The 21,632-nt window shown below is 41.1% G+C and overlaps 1 protein-coding gene and 1 pseudogene across 1 annotated transcript in view; both read right to left on the reverse strand.

Annotated features, from left to right (window-relative positions):
- Window positions 1–9,926: 9,926 nt before the first annotated feature.
- The window catches only part of BEND7 (BEN domain containing 7), a 115,288-nt gene continuing 103,582 nt past the window's right edge, over window positions 9,927–21,632 (reverse strand). The window contains exon 9 of the mRNA XM_060192187.1: window positions 9,927–9,973. Within this exon, the coding sequence (XP_060048170.1) occupies window positions 9,942–9,973 (32 nt within the window). The 3' untranslated portion in view covers window positions 9,927–9,941. The remainder of the gene's footprint in view (window positions 9,974–21,632) is intronic.
- On the reverse strand, window positions 12,909–13,021 carry LOC132539201 (small nucleolar RNA U13; annotated as a pseudogene).

Below are 21,632 nucleotides of genomic sequence, written 5' to 3' on the forward strand. Positions count from 1 at the left end.
GGCTGCAGCACCTGGGGGTGAGCGCAGTGCCGAGTGTATCTCCACGTCCTGGTGCCTCCATGTCCCGCCATGTCCCGCAGTGTCTCCACGTTCCCTCCGTCTCAACGTCACTGTCTCCTTGCCCCTCCCCCCCCGTGTCTCCATGTCGCGCAGTGTCTCCATGTCCCCGTCTCATGTCCATAAGTCTCAGCCTCCCGTGTCTCCCTGCCCCTGGTGCCTCTGTATCCCTCACCGTCTCCGTGCCCCTCACTGTCTCCATGGCCCTCAGTGTCTTCATATGCCGCATACCCCAACCCCAATCTGTTTCTTTAGCCCTCGGTGTCTCCATGGCCAGGTCTCAATACCCTAAATGTCTCTCTCTTCCTGTGTTTCAGTGTACCTCAGTGTCTCCATATCCCCCATTGTCTCTATGTCCTACAGTGTCTACATGTCCCTCAGTGTTTCCACATTCCTTAATACTTCTGTATTTTTAAATATTTATTTATTCCCTTTTGTTGCTCTTGTTTTATTGTTGTAGCTATTATTGCTGTTGCTATTGATGTCGTTGTTGGATAGGACAGAGAGAAACGGAGAGAGGAGGGGAAGACAACAAAGAGGGGGAGAGAAAGATAGACACCACAAGTGGGGAGCTGGGGGCTTGAACCAGGATTCTTTCAATGGTCCTTGTGCTTTGAGCCACATGCGCTTAACCCGCTGCGCTACTACCCGACTCCCCAGTTTGTATATTCTGATCCTTGTGTATATTCTGATCCTTGTGCAGTGCCTCAGTAAATGTGTTAAATGTGTCCTATCCAACGACAGCAACAATAATAACTACAACAATAAAACAACAAGGGCAACAAAAGGGAATAAATAAATAAAATAAATATTAAAAAAAGAAATCTTTTCATATGAGACATGTATGACCTAGAGGGCATTATGTGAGTGATGAATTAAGACTGAGACAAATTCCAAAGGACCTCACTTCACTCTTATGTGGAAGCAAAGAAATTAAACAAATGAACAAACAAAAACAAAATTTTATACTATAAGAGCAAGACAGTGATCACCAGAAAGGTAGGGGAAATGGAGCAAGTAAACCAGGTCAAAGGGGTTAATTGTGTGATGGTGGATGGAAACTAAACTCTTGGTGTTGAACATAATGTAGTTTATATAGATGATTTATCACATTTGATATATGCTGGAGACCTATATGCTCATATCATTCAATAGTACTTAAAAAAAAAAAAAGGAAAATCAAACAAAGCCTGGGCACTGCCTCAGAGCTTCTGAGTGAGAAAGTAGGGACAAAACTGGAAATTTTGTCTCTCTGACTAGTCCCCAAGTGATGCTGATGGAACTGACAGGGAAGCACATTGGGTTTTGGCATCAAGCCTGTAGGCCTCCATCCAGCACTGACACCTGTAGCAAATGTCTCCCCAATAAAGGTGGGAGGAGGTTCTCAGTGATTTTCACTATTCTGTGGCTATGCTAATTTCTGTTTCAGTTTTCTCTAATTCTTTTTAGTAGAGGGGTAGGGGGTGGATAGTATAATGGTTATGCAAACAAACTGTCATGTCTGAGGCTCCGAAGTCCCCGGTTAAATCCCCTGCACCACCATAAGCTAGAGCTGACCAGTGCTCTGGTTAAAAAAAAAAAAAGATAGGGATAGATAAGGAGTGAATAATAAGGAGTGAAAAGGAAAAGTTGGAATATAATTCATCTGGTAGAGCTGAGCCTGCGTAAGGCTCTGCACCTGAGCATTGATGCCAAATGGAAGCACCATGGGTGGCACTGGAGGCAGCTCCATGGATGGTGGAGTGGTGCTGGGAGGTCTTGTCGGTCTCTCTCTTAGACAAAATAATAGATAGAAAATTGGGCCAGGGAGGTTGCTCCATTTGTATTGTGCATGTATGCTAGACTCTGGATTTAGTCCCTGGAATCACATAGAGTAAAAGAAAGAGTGTCCAGGGAAGTGGTGCCATGGATTAAGCATTGAACTCTCAGCATGAGGTCCTGAGTTTGACTCCAGTATTGCCTGGGCCAGAGTAATGATCTGATACCCCCCTCCCTCTGTCTTTCATTAATTTGTAAGTAAATCTTTTTAAAATAAATGAATAAAAGGAAGAGTGAGAGGAAACTAAGGATTAAAAATTACCAGGGTGAATTAGTTGGCTGAGTTAGCATTCAAATGTTGGTCATTCTGATTACAAACTCCCACTTTTACCCACTCAGCTATATTCTCTTATAAACCTTTTGATAAATAGCTTGATGTAAATCAAAGACACCAGCTGCTTCCCAGCCTCTTTCTGGTGTTGTGTTGGGAAGATTTAAAAAAAAAATGATTCAAGTAAAACACAGCAAGGCCAGACACAGGAATACAACCTATAGCACAGAAATTAGAATCATGGGTTCTAGAACAAATGCTTGAGTTTGAGTCCTGATTCTGTGACTCTGGGCTGGTTATTTAAGTTCTCTGTCACTCTTCTCATCTGTATAATAGGGGTGATAACAATACCTCCAAGCTTCTAATGGAGATTGACTGATTTACTAAGTAATACTCAGGACAGTTTGTATATTCTTTTTTTTTAAAAAAAAGTTTATTTATGCCCTTTTGTTACCCTTGTTGTTTTATTGTTGTAGTTATTATTGTTGTTGTTATTGAAGTTGTTATTGGATAGGACAGAGAGCAATGGAGAGAGGAGCGGAAGACAGAGGGGGGAGAGAAAGACAGACACCTTCATACCTGCTTCACTGCTTGTGAAGCGACTCCCCTACAAGTGGGGAGCTGGGGGCTTGAACCAGGATCCTTTCAATGGTCCTTGTGCTTTGAGCCACATGCGCTTAACCCGCTGCGCTACTACCCGACTCCCCAGTTTGTATATTCTGATCCTTGTGCAGTGCCTCAGTAAATGTGTTAATGTTCTTGGTTTAATGGTTTTGTGCAAATAAATATATATATGTACATATATGACTTTTAAAATTAATTTTTTTTACCATAACACTGCTCAGCTCTGATTTATCATGGTGCTGGGGATTAAACCTGGGAACTCAGATCCTCTGACATGAAATCTGTATGCACAACCTTTATGATGTTTCCCTAGCCCTTTCCCACCAATTTTTTTGAGGTGTAGAGCATTGTAACTGCAAATCTTAAAGGACCAATCTTCACTGGGGTTATTGTTTTTAGTTTTGTAAACTTATTTTATTTTTTTCATTTTTTATTTGTGATTAATAGTGAGTTACAAGTTTGTAAAATTGCAGTGTATAGTCACACACCACACCCACCACCAAAGTTCTGTTGTCTTCCCACCTTCCCATCTGTCAAAGATAACCACCATAGTTTTCACAAATCTTAGAAAGAATTTGCTTGCAGTTTCTTTTGAAAGTTCATGTGTATCAAATTTCTAGACTTGACATGTAAGTGAAAAATCATCTGGTAGTTGTCTTTCATTTCTTTATTCCACTATGCATCATCTCCTTCAGTTCCATTCACTTTGTCCCAATGGACACAGTGTCATCTTTTTTATTGTAGAGTAGTATTCCATGGAATATATGTCCCATAACTTTTTTTTTTTTTTTTGCTTTCAGGGTTATTGTTGGGGTTTGGTGCCTGCACTATGAATCACTGACCCTGGTGGCCATCTTTTTTCCATTGTTGTTTCCATTATTGTTATTGTTGCTATTGTCGTTGGTTAGGAAAGAGAGAAATTGAGAGGGAAGGGGAAGACAGAGAGGGGGAGAGAAAGATAGACACCTGCAGACCTGCTTCACCATTTTCAAAGTGACCCCTTTGCAGGTGGGGAGCCAGGAGCTCGAACCAGAATCCTTGCTCCAGTCCTTGTGCTTTACACTATGTGCGCTTAACCTGGTGCGCTACTTCCTGGTCTCCTGTCCCATAACTTTTTATCCAATCATATATTGATGGGCATTTAGGTTGATTCCACTCTTTGGGTATTGTGAATAATGCAGCAATGAACATAGGGGTGCATATGTCTCTTCAAATTAGTCTCTGAGTATCCTCTGGATAAATGCCTAAAGATCATATTAATAGATCATAAGGTAATTTCATTTTTTAAATTTTTTATATTTTTATTTATTTATTTTCCCTTTTGTTGCCCTTGTTGTTTTATTGTTGTAGTTACTGATGTCGTCATTGTTAGATAGGACAGAGAGAAATGGACAGAGGAGGGAAAGACAGAGAGGGGGAGAGAAAGATAGACACCTACAGACCTGCTTCACTGCCTGTGAATCGACTCTCCTGCAGGTGGGCAGCCAGGGGCTCAAAGTGGGATCCTGATGCCGGTCCTTGCACTTCGTGCCGTGTGCGCTTTCTTCTTCTAGCACTTGCCCTTCTTCCGTAGCCAGTCAACAGCGTCAGGTTGAGCCTGATGTAAAGTTTCGAGACCTCCTTTGAATCTGGAGAGGTGGCAGTCGTTGACTATGTGGGTCATAGTCTGTCTGTAGCCGCAGGGGCAGTTCGGGTCGTCTCTGGCTCCCCAGTGATGGAACATAGTGGCGCACCGGCCATGGCCTGTTCGATAGCGACTGAGGAGGGCCCAATCATAACGTGCTAGGTCAAAGCCGGGTTGACGCTTGCAGGGGTCTGTGATGAGGTGTTTGTTCTTTACCTCAGCTGACTGCCAACTCTGTTTCCAAGAGTCTGGAACAGAGAAGTTCAGTGTAGGCGTAGGGGACCAGATTGGGTGACGAGACGTCAAGCGTTGGACAGGGTGGGTGAAGATATCCGCGTATATTGGCAGGTCCGGTCGAGCGTAGACGTGGGAAATGAACTTAGATGATGCCGCATCCCGACGAATATCTGGCGGGGCGATGTTGCTAAGAACTGGCAGCCATGGAACCGGGGTGGAACGGATGGTTCCAGAAATTATCCGCTTAACCTGCTGCGCTATTGCCTAACCCCCAGGTAATTTGATTTTTATTGGTTTAAGGACTCTCCATTTAATCTTCCAAAGGGGCTGCACCATTTGCATTCACCGTGGTTATTTTGAAGTCTTTTCTCCCCTGACTGTGTACATTGGAGCTATACTCATTAGGTTCAAATCTTGGCTGTAAATTCCTCCTGAGTTATGTGAACTGGAACCCATTTGTTATTATATACCCATTTGCTAAATGGGTATATAATAACAGTATCTACTTTACAGAATGGTTTTTGTGGATTAAATGGTAAACTGTACTCTAAAGCATCACAACAGTCCTCTGTCTTGGGGTCCATTATGTGTTAACTGGTATTAACAAAGAGTTCAGCAGCTACCAATGATCCAATATCAGTGCAGAACTGCAGAGATGAATAGGAAACACAGAAAACAGATTATCATGACCTGAGGTTCTTGGGGTCTTGGGTCTTTTCCTATGGCAATCCACCTACTTTAGTTTTCTTACATAGTCATGCTGTCTAAAATCCTAAATGACCTGGAGGTATTGTTTTTTGAACTGATATATCAAATACACTAATATCTCAGGTTGGTTTCTTCTTGTCTTGCAACTGATACTTTTTTATAAAGCATCCTCTCTGTTTTCTTTTCAAACCCAAGGGAGGATATCCTTTTCCTGTTAAGCTGCAGAATGATTTTTCCCCCTTTCAAAACAAAGCTCCCAGAGTTCTGTAAATAGGTTCATTGGATTGAAAACTGAAGTTTAATTTTTTTAAATTATCTTTATTTATAGAGACAGCCAGAAACCAAGAGGGAAGGGGTGGTAGAGAGGGAGAGAGACAGAGAGACACCTGCAGCCCTGCTTCACCACTCGTAAAGCTTTCCCCCTCCAGGTGGGGACTGGGGGTCTGAACCTAGGTCCTTACACATTGTAATAGATATGCTCAACCAGGTGCACCACCACCTGGCCCCCCAAAACTGAAGTTTTTTAAAATTATTTATTTACTATTGGATAGAGACTGAGAGAAATTGAGAGAGGATGGGGAAATAGAAAGGGAGAGAGACAGAGAGACATCTGCATTTTCCCCCTGTAGGTGGGGATCAGGGGCTTGAACCTGGGTCTTTGCACACTATAACATGAGCACTTAACCAGATATGCCACTGCCTGGCACCCAACAACTGAAGTTTTCACTGGTGTTTCTGTGATATTTCAGAAGCCTATATTATAAGAGTTTATGCTGATATTCCAGGCATTCCAAACAGTAGCCAAGCAGTACGTATTACACATATGTTATCATTGAGGCTTTTCTTCCTGTACCTTTTCTTTTAGAAAATGGTACATGTCTGAATGATCTCACAGGTGAACATAAGAAATAAGGACAGAGGGGGTGGGTGGTAGCACAGCAGGTTAAGTGCATGTGGCGTGAAACACAAGGACAGAAGTAAGGATCCTGGTTTGAGCCCACGATTCCCCACCTGCAGGGGGGTTGCTTCGCAAGCATTGAAGCAGGCCTGCATGTGTCTGTTGTACTCTCCCCACTCTGTCTTTTTTCTTTCTTTATATAATTTTTATTTATAAAATGGAAACCCCCTCTGTCTTCCCCTCCTCTCTTGATTTATCTCTGTCTTATCCAACAACAACAGCAATAACAACAATAACAACAACAAGCACAACAAAAATGGAAAAAATGGCCTCCAGGAAGAGTGGATTCGTAGTGCAGGCACTGAGCCCCAGCAATAACCCTGGAGGCAAAAGAAAGAAACGGAGGAAGGAAGGAAAGAAGAAATTAAGAGAGAGGGAAATCACAAGGCAAAACTTGGCCTGGATGTGATGTATTGTGCAGCAAAGGACTCTGGGGAAGGAGGGTGGTGGTGGAGAGAACCTTGAGATCTTGTTGCAAGATGCATGGGGAGGTGAGACATTGTACCCATCTGTTCACAATTGCACTGTAAAGCATTAACTGCCTGATAAAAATGATTAAGAAAATGGTACATTTAAAAGCAAATTTACATAAGTAATTATCTTTTTTTTTTTTTTTGCCTCCAGGGTTATTGCTGGGGCTCAGTGCCTGCACCATGAATCCACTGCTCCTGGAGGCCATTTTTACCCCCTTTTGTTGCCCTTGTTGTAGGCTTATTGTGGTTATTATTGTTATTGTTGATGTCGTTCATTGTTGGATAGGACAGAGAGAAATGGAGAGAGGAGGGGAAGACCGAAAGGGGGAGAGAAAGACACCTGCAGATCTGCTTCACCGCCTGTGAAGCCACTCCCCTGCAGGTGGGGAGCCGGTGGCTGGAACCGGGATTCTTAAGCCTGTCCTTGCACTTTGCACCACGTGCGTTTAACCTGCTGCACTACCTCTGGACCCCCACATAAGTAATTATCTTAACTCACATATGCTTCTATTAGAGGCAACTACTGTGAACCACATTCTTTCGTTTTTTTTCTGGTATAAATATTTACAAGAATGTGATCAGACTGGTTATTAACACATCTTTAGTACCTTTTTCCCTTTTTAAATTAAGTTAATTTTTTATTATTGGATAGAGATAGAAATTGAGAGGGTAGGGGGAGATAGGGAGAGAGACAGAGAGACACCTGCAGCCCTACTTTACCATTCATGAAGCTTTCCCCACTGCAGGGGGGGACCAGGGACTTGAACCTGGGTCGTTGCACACTGTAGTGTGTGTGCTTAACCAGGTGCTCCACTGTCTGGCTCCTCTTTAGAAGCTGTAGGTGGTATTTATTTTTGAATAATGAAATTGTGTTTATGGTTATTTAAAATCATTATGAAATATAACTATAAGATAAATGTATTTATGAAATAATATGATCAAGTTGAACAATATTTTTGTAGTTTTTTTTTTTTGGATAAGACAGAGGGAAATTCTGAGGGGAATGGCTAGAGAGGGAAAGAGAAATACCTGCAGGTATCACTGCTTGACCCCTGCAGGTGGAGCCTGGGGGCTTGAAGCTGGGTCCTTGTGAATGGAATGTGTGCACTTAACCAGGTGACCCTCCGCCTGGTCCCCTGAACATAATTTAACAGTAAAATAATCTTTGTCTTTCCTCCTGGGTTATTGCTGGGGCTCAGTTCCCGCACTATGAATCCACTGTTCCTGGTGGCCATTTTATTGGATAGGACAGAGAGAAATTAAAAGAGGAGGGGAAGATCGAGAGGGAGAGGGAATGATAAACACCTGCAGACCTGCTAGTGAAGCGTCCCCATTGCAGGTGGGGAGGTGGGAGGCGCGGTGGAACCTGGATCCTTTCGCAGGTCCTTGCACTTAGTACTATGTAACACTTAATCGGGTGCACCACTTCCTAGCCCCTCGTAAAATTATCACAAACACTTGCATTGCTACGTATAGAGTAACTTTGTTTTACTTTTTGAGGAATTGCTGACTCAGTTTTCCAAAGAACTTGCATCATTTTATACTTTCAGCAGCAGCATGTTTATTACATAAAATTAATGTCAGTTACAAGAGGGAAAATGTAAAGTAAACCATAGTCTCACCATGGAGAACTATCTGTTATTTGGTGTCTGTTTTCTTAGACTTTCCTCTATGAGATTGTGTATTTGAAGGAAAAGGATCCTGGGGCTGAGAGATAGCTCACTTAGCAGACAGAACCTATACTTTACCATGTGTGAGGAGCTGGGTTTGAGGCCTGACACCACAAGGGAGCAACACTCACATTCCAGCAGAAGCTTCATGAATGGTGCTGTGCTACCTCTCTGTTTTTCTCTCTGCCTCTGTTTCCTTTGCTGTCTACCTGAAAATTAAAGATGAAAAAATAAGAAAAAAAGAGTCTGCTAAGTCTGATGGCATCTTGTAGGCCTGAAGCCAAGGTGCAAACATAAATAAATACATAAATAAATAATAAATTCTGTAGTACCAATTTTCTGTGATCAGTTCTTTTTCTTCTTCCAGTTAGTTGACTAAACAGAGCTACACAGTAGTCTAGTATTCCATTTTAAAGATATATTTGGGGGTCAGAAGGTGGAACACTGGGTTCAGCACATATATCACTATGTGCAAGGATCTGGGTTCCAACCCCTCCACTCCCCACCTGCAGGGAGGAAAGTTCATTAGTGGTGAGGCAGGTCTTCAGGTGTCTATCTTTCTCTCTCTCTCTCTGTATCTCCCTTTCATTTTCTCTCTGTTCTGTCAAATAAAGTAGAAAGGGAAAAAAAAAATGGCCACCAGGAGCAGTGGGTTTCTAGTGCTGGCACCAAGCCCCAGTAATAACCCTGGTGGGAAAAAAATTCTAATTTAAACTATTGTTGGACTTGAACATTGTTTTTTTCCTTTTACTATTTAAACTACGCTGTGGCTTGATCTTTGGGCAAATCTTTATTTCTTTCAGATAAATTCCTTCAAGTCAAATTGCTGGGCCATTGCTTCTGAATAAATTTTATTTGAACTGCCAGTCTGCTCTCAGAAATACTATCCCAATTAAAACAGTGTATAAGAGTTCCCTTCATCATAAGAAGCTCTGATGCTTCCTTTCTGTCAATATCTGCCAATTGCATAACCAGTGTTCACTCTCCAATTTTAATTTATAATTCTGGTTTTATTTTAGCATTTTAATGTTTGCTGACTGTTCTATTTATGAGTTGGATATGTAGGAAGCATAATCTTTCTTAGCAATTCATTCTGCAAGTATTTTCCCCTCATTTTGTCACTTAATTTTGTAAAATATTTGAAAAAGGCTTTATTATTTATTTATTTATTTATTTATTTTATTTAAGAAAGGAGACATTAACAAAACCATAGAATAAGAGGGATACAATTCCGCACAATTCTCATAACCCGATCTCCATATCCCATCCCCTCCCCTGATAGCCTTCCCATTCTCTATCTCTCTGGGAGTATGGATCCAGGGTCATTGTGGGTTGCAGAAAGTGGAAGGTCTGGCTTCTGTAATTGCTTCCCCGCTGAACATGGGCATTGACTGGTCGATCCATACTCCCAGCCTGTCTCTTTCTTTCCCTAGTAGGGTGGAGCTCTGAGGAAGCGGAGCTCCAGTGCATACTGATGGGTCATCTGTCCAGGGAAGTCTGGTCAGCATCTTGCTGGTATCCGGAACCTGGTGGCTGAAAAGAGAGTTAACATACAAAGCCAAACAAATTGTTGAACAATCATAGACCTAAAGACTGTAATAGTGCAGATGAAGTGCTGGGGGTATTCCCTGCATGCTCTTGTGTACTTCTGCTTTCAGGTATATATTTTTCCCCATGTTTATGGGCACGGGTGAATCTATGCTCTATCTCAGGGAACCTGGACTATATCTAGGTTTGGGGACTTTATTGGGGAGTGGAACACCTGGAATGGAATTAGAGAATACTATGAAAGGAAAGGTCTCACCTGAGTGATGAAGCTGAAGGGTTGTCATTCCACACCTGAAGTCTCTGGTCACAGTCTGAAGTGAAGCATGCTGGGGTGGCACTCGTTGCGTTGATTAGGTTACGATCCGCGGATGCAATATTATTTGATTTGAATTGAGAGCAGCATGCAGAAAATTGGGCCCCACCCTAAGGTTCCAGGACTGGGGGAAATATAGGCTCTATAGTGGAAATGTGAGGTTCCTGTTGTCTTAGGGTTCAAGAAGACAAAGGATATTTATGGTTATCGTCATATTATTTGGTGATAGGGTTAACTTTGGAAAGTCCCTTTGATAGGGTTTGGGGTATAATAACCCAGCATCTTGTATATAGCTGTGCTACTGGTTGCTTCTGTTCTCCCTGGTCTAGGCTTTTGGGAGAGACAACATATCAAAGACAGCCTATGTATTAAAAAGACTCAGTCTGTGTTTTAAGAAGTTCTAGACATATCATCAGTTTTTCGCCTCTCATATTAATTAAATAGTGCTTTATATGTTTACACTTTAATAGGATTGTACATAAACACCACTCCCACCACCAAAAGACTGTGTCCCATCCCCACCACCCCCACCCCCACTGTGCTGGGAAGCCCAATGGCCACCCTCCCCTTCACCACAGGGTTTTTACATTGGTGCCCTGTATTTATTTATTTTTGGCACTACAGCTTTGCTGGGACTTCACACCTGTGCTATTCTTTAACTTCTCACAGACTCTATTCTTTTAGATAGAGGCTTGGAGGGAGATAGAAAGAAAAGGAGAAACATTGGTTGGGGGGAGATAGCATAATTGTTATGCAAAAAGACTCTCCTGCCTCTGATGAGGTTCTGATGTCCCAGGTTCTATCCCTATCACCTTCATAAACTGAGCAATGCTCTGGTTTAAACAAACAAACAAACACACCATAGCACTAGTTCATCATTTGTGAACTGTCCTCTCTGCAGGTACTTCCATGTGGCAGCTGGGGATCTAACACAGGTCCTCAATCATGGTATGTATGCTTCACCAGGTGAACTATCTCCTGATAGTTCTCTGATGTAAGGTTTTTAGATTATAAAATGAACTAATTTTTATTTGATTCTGTGGCATCACATTTGGGAAATCCTTATATAAATATTAATTAAACATTCTTAGGGGATAGGTGGTGGTGTAGTCCATAGAATGCACACATTACCAAGTGCAAGAACCTGTGTTCAGGGACCCAGGTTCAACTCCCTCATCACCATCTTCAAGAGTGGGGGGTTTCATAAGTGGTGGAGTAGTGCTGCATATCTCTTTTATTATTCTCCCTTTCTCTATTTCCCCTCCCATCTCTCTTTTAAAAAATATTTATTTATTTATTTATTGAGTAGTGACAGAAAAATCAAAAGAGATGGAGAGATAGGAAGAAAGAGATACCTGCAGTACTGCTTCACCACTCATGAAGCTTTCCTTCCTCCAGATGGGGGGCAGGGGTTTGAACTCTGGTACTTGCACATTGTAACAACTATTTGTGCCACTGCCTGTCCCACTCTTCCCTCTTAATTTTTCTCTGTTTCTATTAAAAAAGAACAAGGAAAAGAAAAAAAAAGTAGTGATTTGGAGTAGTAGATTTGTAGTGCAGGTAGCGAGTCCTAGCAATGGCCCTGGTGACAAAATAAAATAAAATCTGGTATTGTGGTCTGGGAGGTTGCACAGTGAATAGTGTTGAACCCTCAAGTATGAGCACTTGAATTCAGTCCCTGGCACTACATGTGCCAGAGTAATGCTCTGGCTCTCTCTTCTTCTTTCTCATAAATAAATAAATAGTAAATATTTTAAAACAGTTCTAATATTTTTATGATTTTGTTGTTTAAATCCTTGAAATATCTAGACTTGATTGTCATATACAGAATAAGGTATGAAGGTCTAACTTAAGTCTTTTTGATAACAGCTTTACTGAAGTATAATTCATATACTGTCAAACATAGCCTTTAAAATTATTTATTTATTTGCCAGGCTCAGTGCCTGCACTCTGAATCCACTGCACCCTATGGCATTTTTTTCCTTTTTATTTGCTTGACAGGACATATAGAAATTGAGAGGGGAGGGGAAGGTAGAGAGGGAGAAAAAAAGATAGACACCTGCTGGCCTGTTAGCTTGCATTACTAGTTCATTGTTTTATCAATTTTTTTGATTGCTAAATATTCCACTGCAGAGATAAATCAGTTTATTTATCCACTCATCAGTTGATGAGCATATATGTTGTTTCTAGTTCGTGTCTATTTGGAATAATGAATGCTGCTCTAAACATTTATGAACAAATCTTAGGTGGACATAGGTTTTCAGTTCTGTTGGGTAGACTCCTAGGTGTGTACCCAGATGTGTAGTTGCTAAGTCATGTAACTCTGTTTAACTCTGAGGAACTGCCAATCTGTTTTCCAAAGGCCTCATACTATTTTACAATCCTACCAGTTGTATTTGAAGATCCATTTCCTCTGTATTTGCATCAAACATCATTTTGGTAGGTGTAAAGTGGTACTATATTGTGACTTTGATTTGCATTTCCCTAACGACTAAGGATACAGAGCATCAGTTCATCTGTCTGGTGGTCTACTGGCCAATTAGAGATCTCCTCTGGAGAAGAATCTGTTCAGATATTTTGCCCATTTTTTTTTTTCTCCATAGTTCATGTCAGACAGATAATGTGCCGAAGTCGTTAAAAGGTTTGTGGGTGCCACACCTCATGCAGTCACATGATAACCCAATCAGCACGCTTATTTTTGCCCATTTTTTAAGCTGGGTTATTCGTCTTCTTTATTTTTGAGTTAAGATTCTTTTTTTTTTTTAACAGAGCACTGACCAGCTCAGGTCATGGTGGTGTGGGGGATTAATGAATCTGGACCTTGAAGCCTGAGGCATGAGTCTCTTTGTATAACTATTATGCTATCTAGTCCACCCAGTTTTCTTTTATTATCATCATTATTATTAATTTGTTATCTTTATTTATTTATTGGATAGAGACAGCCAGAAATTGAGAGGGAAGGGTGTAATAGAGAGGGAGAGAGACAGAGAGACATCTGTAGGACTGCTTCACCACTAGTGAAGCTTTCCCCCTGTAGGTGGGAACCTGGGGCTCGAACCTGAGCCATTGTACACTATAACATGTGCACTTAAACAGGTGTGCCACCACCCAGACCCCCCAAGATTCTTGATATATTCTGGATTCTTTATCAGAAAAAGGATCTGTAAAATTGTTCTCTCCTTCTACAAGTTCTTTTCACATGCTTTGTGTCCTATATATTTTTTTCTATTTCAAATGAGTTGATAGAATTATAGATAACACAGATTAATGAGAAATAATGGTGTAGGATAGAGATTAGAAATGCATACTTTAGCAGGATTCTGGATGAGCTTTATTTTGACCACCCAGTTAGGCAGAAGTGGCAGAGTGAAAAGAACAGAAGAAAAGATAGACCACAGGAGTCAAGTGGTAGTGCAGCGGGTTAAGTGCACGTGGTGCAAAGTGCAAGGACTGGCAGAAGGATCCCGGTTCAAGCCCCCAGCTCCCCACCTGCAGGTAAGTGGCTTCACAAGCGGTGAAGCACGTCTGCAGGTGTCTATCTTTCTCTCCCCCTCTCTGTCTTCCTCTCCTCTCTCCATTTCTCTTTGTCTTATCCAACAACAACAACATCAATAACAACATAATAACTACAACAATAAAACAACAAGGGCAACAAAAGGGAATAAATATTAAAAAGAAAAAAATTTTAAAAAATAATAAGATAGACTACTAACTATATTATGTAGTCCTCCTCCTCCTTTAAAGTTTATTCTTAAATTTACAACAACTTCCAAGAAATTTCATTCTTAGTGTTGGCAGCTGATGACATGGGGCAGGGATTTCAGATATTTTAAAATAGCAATGGATCACCATTGCCCCAGAAACAAGGAACTGTTTACTCTTTGTCAAATTTCTTAATTCCTTCTATGGCTTTCGCTCTTAGTTCCTTCTGCTGTTCTTTCAGATTATGGATGCCTTGTCTTCGTCATCTATTTCCCTGGGCTGCTTCTTGGGCTGTTTCAGGGGCTGCTTCTTGTCATGTTTGCAGCTGGACTTGATCCTGCTATCCCTTCCCCAGACCTTTCACCAAAAGCAGAACCTTGTGTTCTTTGAAACATGGAACTTTCAATTTCTTTTGTTGTTGTTGTTGCCCTTGTTGTTATTATTATTTAAAAAACATTTATTCCCTTTTGTTGCCTTTGTTGTTTTATTATTGTAGTTATTATTGTTGTTGTTATTGATGCCGTCGTTGTTGGATAGGACAGAGAGAAATAGAGAGAGGAGGGGAAGACAGAGAGGGGGAGAGAAAGACACCTGCAGACTTGCTTCACTGCCTGTGAAGCGACTCCCCTGTAGGTGGGGAGCCAGGGGCTCAAACTAGAATCCTTTCGCCAGTCTTGCGCTTTCACTTGTGCTTAACCTGCTGCGCTACTGCCCAAACTTCCTGTTGTTATTTTTATTGTTGCCATTGCTATTGTTTTTGCTGGATAGGACAGAGAGAAATTGAGAGAGGAGGGGAACACAGAGAGGAGGAGAGAAAGATAGACACTTGCAGACCTGCTTCACTGCCTGTGAAGTGACCTTCCGCTGCATGTGGGGAGCCAGGGGCTTGAACTGGGATCCTTACGCCATTCTTTATGCTTCACGCTGTGTGTGCTTAACCCACTGTGCTACTGCTGGCCCCTGAACTTTCAATTTCTATGACATTTATGTTACCTAACTTTATTTTATCATCTGTGATTTATTGTTATACCTAAGAAACCACTGTCTGAGTCTGAGCAGAGAGTATTTTACTATTTATTCTTGTTCCAAAGTCACAGCTTCAATTCTGTAGTCTTACAGTTCATTTAAATGAGGGAATGAGATGGGGAGAGTATCACCATTTAAAAATATTTTGGGGGGCCTGGCAGTGGTACACATGGGTAAGTGCACATATTACTATGTGCAAAGGTCCAGGTATGAGTCTCTGTTCCCCACCTGCATGGAGGATGCTTCATGAGCAGTGAAGTAGATCTGCAGGTGTCTGTCTTTCTTTCTCCTTCTCTATCTCCCTCTCCTCTCTCTCAATTTCTCTGTCTTAGCTAATAAGATAGAATGAAAGAAGAAAATAAAATAAAAAAAGGAAAAATGATCTCCAGGAGATGGATTCGTAGTGCCTGCATTAAGTCCCAGTAACAACCCTGGTGGTAATAATCATAATAACAACAGTTTTATTTATTTATTTATTGAATAGGGAAAGATAAATTGAGAGGGAAGGTGAAGTAGAGAGGGAGGGAGGGAGAAAAACAAGACATCTGTGGTACTACTTTATCATTTGTGAAGCTTTCCCCCTGCAGGTGAGGACCCAGGGCTTGAACCTGGCTCCTAGCACATTATAATATGCACACTTCATGGAGCTCTGAAGTGTCACCATTTAAAACAAGTATTTCTAGGCTCTCCTCCTCAATATTTCAAAGGAATCCAGACTAGTTTAGTTGGCTTTTACTACCTTCTTCTTTCTACAGTCAAAGTCACTGGGTGCTTTTCAGTTAAAAGTTCTTTCTTGATCTTTGAGAGTTTGTTCATTTTCTTTTTTAATATTTGTTTATTTATTTTCCCTTTTGTTGCTTTTGTTGTTTTTTATTGTTGTTGTAGTTATCATTATTGTTACTGATGTCATTGTTGTTGGATAGGACAGAGAGAATTGGAGAGAGGAGGGGAAGACAGAGAGGGGGAGAGAAAGATAGACACCTGCAGACTTGCTTTACTGTGTGTGAAGTGACTTCCTTGCAGGTGGGGAGCTGGGGGCTCAGTGTAACCGGGATGCTTACACTGGTCCTTTCGCTTTGCACCACCTGCGCTTAACCCACTGCGCTTCTGCTCAACCCCCTTTTCATTTTCTAAAGCTGTATGTTACAGTAATCATACAGGTAGGAGTACAGTGAATTTTGGCTCCTATCTTTTAATATAGTCAGTATTTAAAGCCAGAGCTCAAGAGTTAGCTACACAGTTCACATATGCTTTTTCCATGATGGCTTGTGAGATCATCCCATATTCATCCTTCTGTTTCTGACTTATTTCACTTAATATGAATTTTTCAAGGTCCAATCCATGATGGCTTGTGAACTAATCCTACTGTGACAAAGGCAGGGAAAAGCCAGTTCGGGTGCTCACTCTCAGGGAACCCTTTATTTAATTGATAGGACAGGGCTGGGGAGATAGCATAATGGCTATGCAAAAGACTCTCATGCCTGAAGCTTTGAGGTCTCAGGTTCAATCCCCCAGCACCAGCACAAGCCAGAGCTGAGCAGTGCTATGGTCTCTGTCTGTCTCTTTCTCTGTATCTTTTTCTCATTGAAATAAAGTAAATAAAATATATTTTAAAATAATAATGGGTAGGAAAAACACCTAAACAGTACATGACATGAATCACACACACATAGGAAATTTTTTTTTAAATTTAGGATCTATAATTTTATTTTTTAAATTTTTATTTATAAAAAGGAAACACTGACAAAAACCATAGGGTAAGAGGGGTACAACTTCACACATTTCCCACCACCAGAATTCTGTATCCCATCCCCTCCCCTGATAGCTTTCCTATTCTTTATCCTGGGAGTATGGACCCAGGGTCATTATGGGGTACAGAAGATGGAAAGTCTGGCTTCTGTAATTATAAAATCATCCTTTGGCATTAGTTAGTTACAGTGATAGCAAGATACTGTGAGTGTGGCATAGCAGCTCTAATGTAACAAGTGTATTCTCTTCTTACTTAACCAAATTTAAGTGACTTCACATCCATTATACACATTACCTGCAATCATTATTGTTGCAAATTCTGTTACACATATTGTTTATGGAGGAGATGCTAAGGGATTATAGTAAATGTTGATAATACTAAAAAAGTTCTTTTGTGGGACTGTGTTTCTTCTCCTCCCCCACTCCCCAGAATTACTTTAAAAGAATCGAATTACTTAGAACTTGTCTGAATAGCACTGGCACCCGAGGAACATCACACATAATTCTTGTTAAAAAGCAGTACCTGTATGATGCATATCTTACACTACAGGCAAAGGCAATGTTTGCTCTAGTTTTAAACTTCTGCATCAGAGTCTTTAAAAACAAAATAGAAGCATTCCATCAAGTTCTTCTAGATGGCATTATTGCTGTGCATTTGTTGGTGGGCCATTTTCTGTGTTTTGTTTGCTTTGAAGAGTTCTCCCAATATATCTCCAATATTCCTTTCTTATAGTGTCCTTTTCTTTAGCTAGGATTTCACATAACTCTAGTGCTTATTAAGAATGCCCTCCTTAAAGAGAGAGGCAGACTGGGAGTATGGACCGACCAGTCAACGCCCATGTTCAGCGGGGAAGCAATTACAGAAGCCAGACCTTCTACCTTCTGCAACCCACAATGACCCTGGGTCCATGCTCCCAGAGGGATAGAGAATGGGAAAGCTATCGGGGGAGGGGGTGGGATATGGAGATTGGGCGGTGGGAATTGTGTGGAGTTGTGCCCCTCCTACCCTATGGTTTTGTTAATTAATCCTTTCTTAAATAAAAAAAAAAAATGCCCTCCTTGTCCTCACAGTGGTTTTCTAGCATGTCTTCATAGATATCCACAAGAAAGGCAGTTAGGTATGGGGAACTGTGACTTAAATCAAGTAACTGATTTAATAAATTGGGATATTTATAAAGATATTTTATATTGTTATATGGGAAACTGGGGAATGTTATGCATGTACAAACTATTGTATTTACTATTGAATGTAAAACATTAATTCCCCAATAAAGAAATAAAAAAATAAAAAAATTTTAAAAAAAGATATTTTAAAATCCCTTTCAGATAGTTCCATGCACTTTCATTATGTGGTACTAGTTTGATCATTCCCAGAGTATAGTGGACTTCTTTTTCCTATATAGTGGGGTCATTGTAGCCAATGGTGTTCAAAATTACAAAGTATCTTTAGTTCTAAACATAGTTATTTCTCACATCAGCTTTGAGAAGTTGGTCTACATACTGCAGCTCATTATCCCAAAATTTAAATTCCTGAATAACCCAGTGCTGATGCTGTCAGGCATGGTAGTTCTTTGCATCCTCCTTAAGAATATCAGTGGGAGTCGGGCTGTAGCGCAGCGGGTTAAGCACAGGTGGCGCAAAGCACAAGGACCGGCATAAGGATCCCGGTTCGAACCCCGGCTCCCCACCTGCATGGGAGTCGCTTCACAGGCGGTGAAGCAGGTCTGCAGGTGTCCATCTTTCTCTCCTCCTCTCTGTCTTCCCCTCCTCTCTCCATTTCTCTCTGTCCTATCCAACAACAACAATAACAATAAAACAACAAGGGCAACAAAAGGGAATAAATAAATAAAAATAAATATTTAAAAAAAAAAAGAATATCAGTGATAAACTCCAGCCCCTGTGATGGATCTTTCAGCCACTCATCTAATACTTGCCTATGATGCCAAACTTGACACGTTTTGGGGCTTTTCCTCAATTATTGCAGAGATATAGTTCATTTCCTTATGTAGATCCTTTTGAAGTGACTTTAGAAGAACGCTCTGAAAATGCTACACTGTATAATTGGCTGCGTTTAACTCAGTAGCGCCTCTGGTTAGTTTATAAGCTGGTTCACTTCTTTCATCATGCTGCAGAACATCCCGGAAATAATCATAAACATATCTAAACTTTTCACTATAAATGATATGTACCACTGGTTGGGGTCATCATTCTGTGGCACTGGATCTATTATCAGCCCATTCTGCCCTGTCCTGTACAAGACATTGGTGGGTGAGTCCAGGCTCAGAAACCAATCATCCATAGGGGACACCACTGCCTCTCCGGCCTCAGCCACCTCCTCTTCTTGCTGTTGCAGAGGGGCTGAGGTGTGTGTAGCTGGGGAGTTGGTGGCTCTGACTGACCTGGCTTGATCCCCTGTGTGGTCCCCCTACTCCTCGGTGGCCACCATCTACCCTCTGAGACCACCACAGAGAAGATCTTAAGAAGAGTCAGAGCTGTCCACACATTACAAGGAGTGTTGATGACTGGCAGGAAAAAATGGAAGTCACACCAGTGAAATATTTCCTTAAGGATGGTACAGTGTTACAGGATGCATCACAAGAAGGGATGAGGCTAATAGGGGCTTGTTAACTGAGTCAGAGCTGATTGTTTTTCTCCACTCTTGAGAAATTCATGACTTTGGGAGGACACTTAATTCATTAGTATATAAAGCTAGTGCCATCTATTACAATGTGCCCTCTTCCTCCCTGTATTGCCAGAGTATAGAAGAAAGCTTCCCTAGCAGAATATGCAGTGGTTCACCCCTTCATTGAATCAATTTAGGACCCTCAAACTTCCTTTGTGGAAATTGATTTCCACTCTATACACATTTTGCAGATGATCTGCTATTTGAAAACTGTTAGGGCTTCATGGTGGGGAGTTTGCATAACTGGAAGTCAAGAGAACTGGTTTCTGATTAGCTCCTCCACTTTACACACTCAAATCAGTTTTGTTTTGGGAAAGTGTTTTAAAGAAATTATTTAAAGTAGCTTAGTTTCAAAGTTAGTTTAAATCATCCTTCAGTTTCTTAGCAGTAACAGATAAAAATGGCACACATCAGAAATCCTTAAGTACCAAGTCTGTTTGGAACATCAGTACTCGTAAACCATAGCAAAGCCCATATTAGCCCCCTTGAACTCATGTTCTAGATCATTCTTTGGAGGCTGTAGAGATAGATTACCAGGTCAGATGTGTGACCCAATTTTGAGTTCTGGCACCATATGGGTGTTATCTCAACACCAGAGGAAGCACCAGTACTGTAATGTCTTTTCTGTTTCTCCAGTATGGTTTCTTTTCTCTCTCCCTGTCTCTTTATCTAAATGAAAAAACTTGGCAGGGGAATGGTAAAATAGCACATGTGCAAGGCCCTGGCTCAGCAAAAGAAGATCTTAGGCTTTTCTCATTATGGCATGTTTATGTTTTTTTTAAAAAAGTTCACTGGGAGGTTTGGTGGTAGTGCACCGGGTTAAGCGCACATAGTGTGAAGCACAAGGACCTGTGCAAGGATCCCATTTGAGCTCCTAGCTCCCCATCTGCAAGGAGGTCTTTTCACAAGTGGTGAAGCAGATTTGCGGTGTCTATCTTTCTCTCTCTCTCTCTATATATATATCTCCCCTCCTCTTTTTCAATTTCTCTTCATCTTATCCAACAACAACAGCAGCAGCAACAAGCGATAACAGTAACAACAGCACCAACAACAATGGAAAAAAGATGGCCACCAGGAGCAGTGGATTCATAGTGCAGGCACCGAGTCCCAGTAATAATCCTGGAGGCAATAAAAAAAAATCACTGTTAGCAACAGTGGAAATAAATAATAAATAACTGTGCATATATGTATATATATATCTAGGGACTTTTTGGTAGGGTGATTATTGTCATCATCTTGAAATTAGAATATAGAAGTCAATTTGTGTAAATTCAAAGTATTGCCTTAATCATTAGAATAATTAAATATTCATGGTATACATCCAACATCTCTGTCCACTCTGCAGATACAATTATCCACTATTTATGAAAGGTGATGACCTAGGGACAGAGGTAGTTCATATGATTTGGGCCCTTGAGATGGGGAAGTAGCAAATGGTAGCAAACAATACTCATCTGTCCTAGTAGCTTTTCCTGGGGGGAGAGGGGAGAGGTGTCTGGGAAATATGTTTGCACCAGTGACCTTACAGGTAAGATACCTGACATACCAAGACTTAAATTTCAGTGGAAAAGTGGAGGGAGAGTAAACAAACACATTAGATATAGTTTAGTGGCAGAACACAGGACTTGAAAACATCCCTTGCATTGCATATGCCAGAGCTGAGAAGTGCTCTGGTTTCTGTCTCTCTCATAAAAATAAATAAGTCTTTAGCAGCTGGGGAGGTAGCTCAGTGGCAGATTTTCAAACTTAAGGCCCTAGGTTGTTCCCTGGCACCATATTTGCTAGAGGGATGCTCTGGCTTTCTATCTTTATTAATAAATAAGATTTTAAAAATTCTAAGAAATTTGCTGGTGAAATAGCTTACTTAAAATAAATAGCGTAGTTCGGGAGTTGGGGGGTAGCGCAGTGGGCTAAACGCATGTGGCACCAAGTGCAAGGACCAGCATAAGGATCCCAGTTCAAGCCCCCAGTTCCCCACCTACAGGGGAGTCACTTCACAAGTGGTGAAGCAGGTCTGCAGGTGTCTATCTTTCTCTCTCCCCCTCTGTCTTCCCCTCCTCTCTCCATTTCTCTCTGTCCTATCCAACAATGATGACATCATCATCAATAACAATAATAACTACAGCAATAAAACAACAAGGGCAACAAAAGGGAATAAATAAATATTAAAA

This window comes from Erinaceus europaeus, chromosome 6 (genome assembly GCF_950295315.1).
Source record: "Erinaceus europaeus chromosome 6, mEriEur2.1, whole genome shotgun sequence".
Taxonomy (NCBI): Eukaryota; Metazoa; Chordata; class Mammalia; order Eulipotyphla; family Erinaceidae; genus Erinaceus; species Erinaceus europaeus.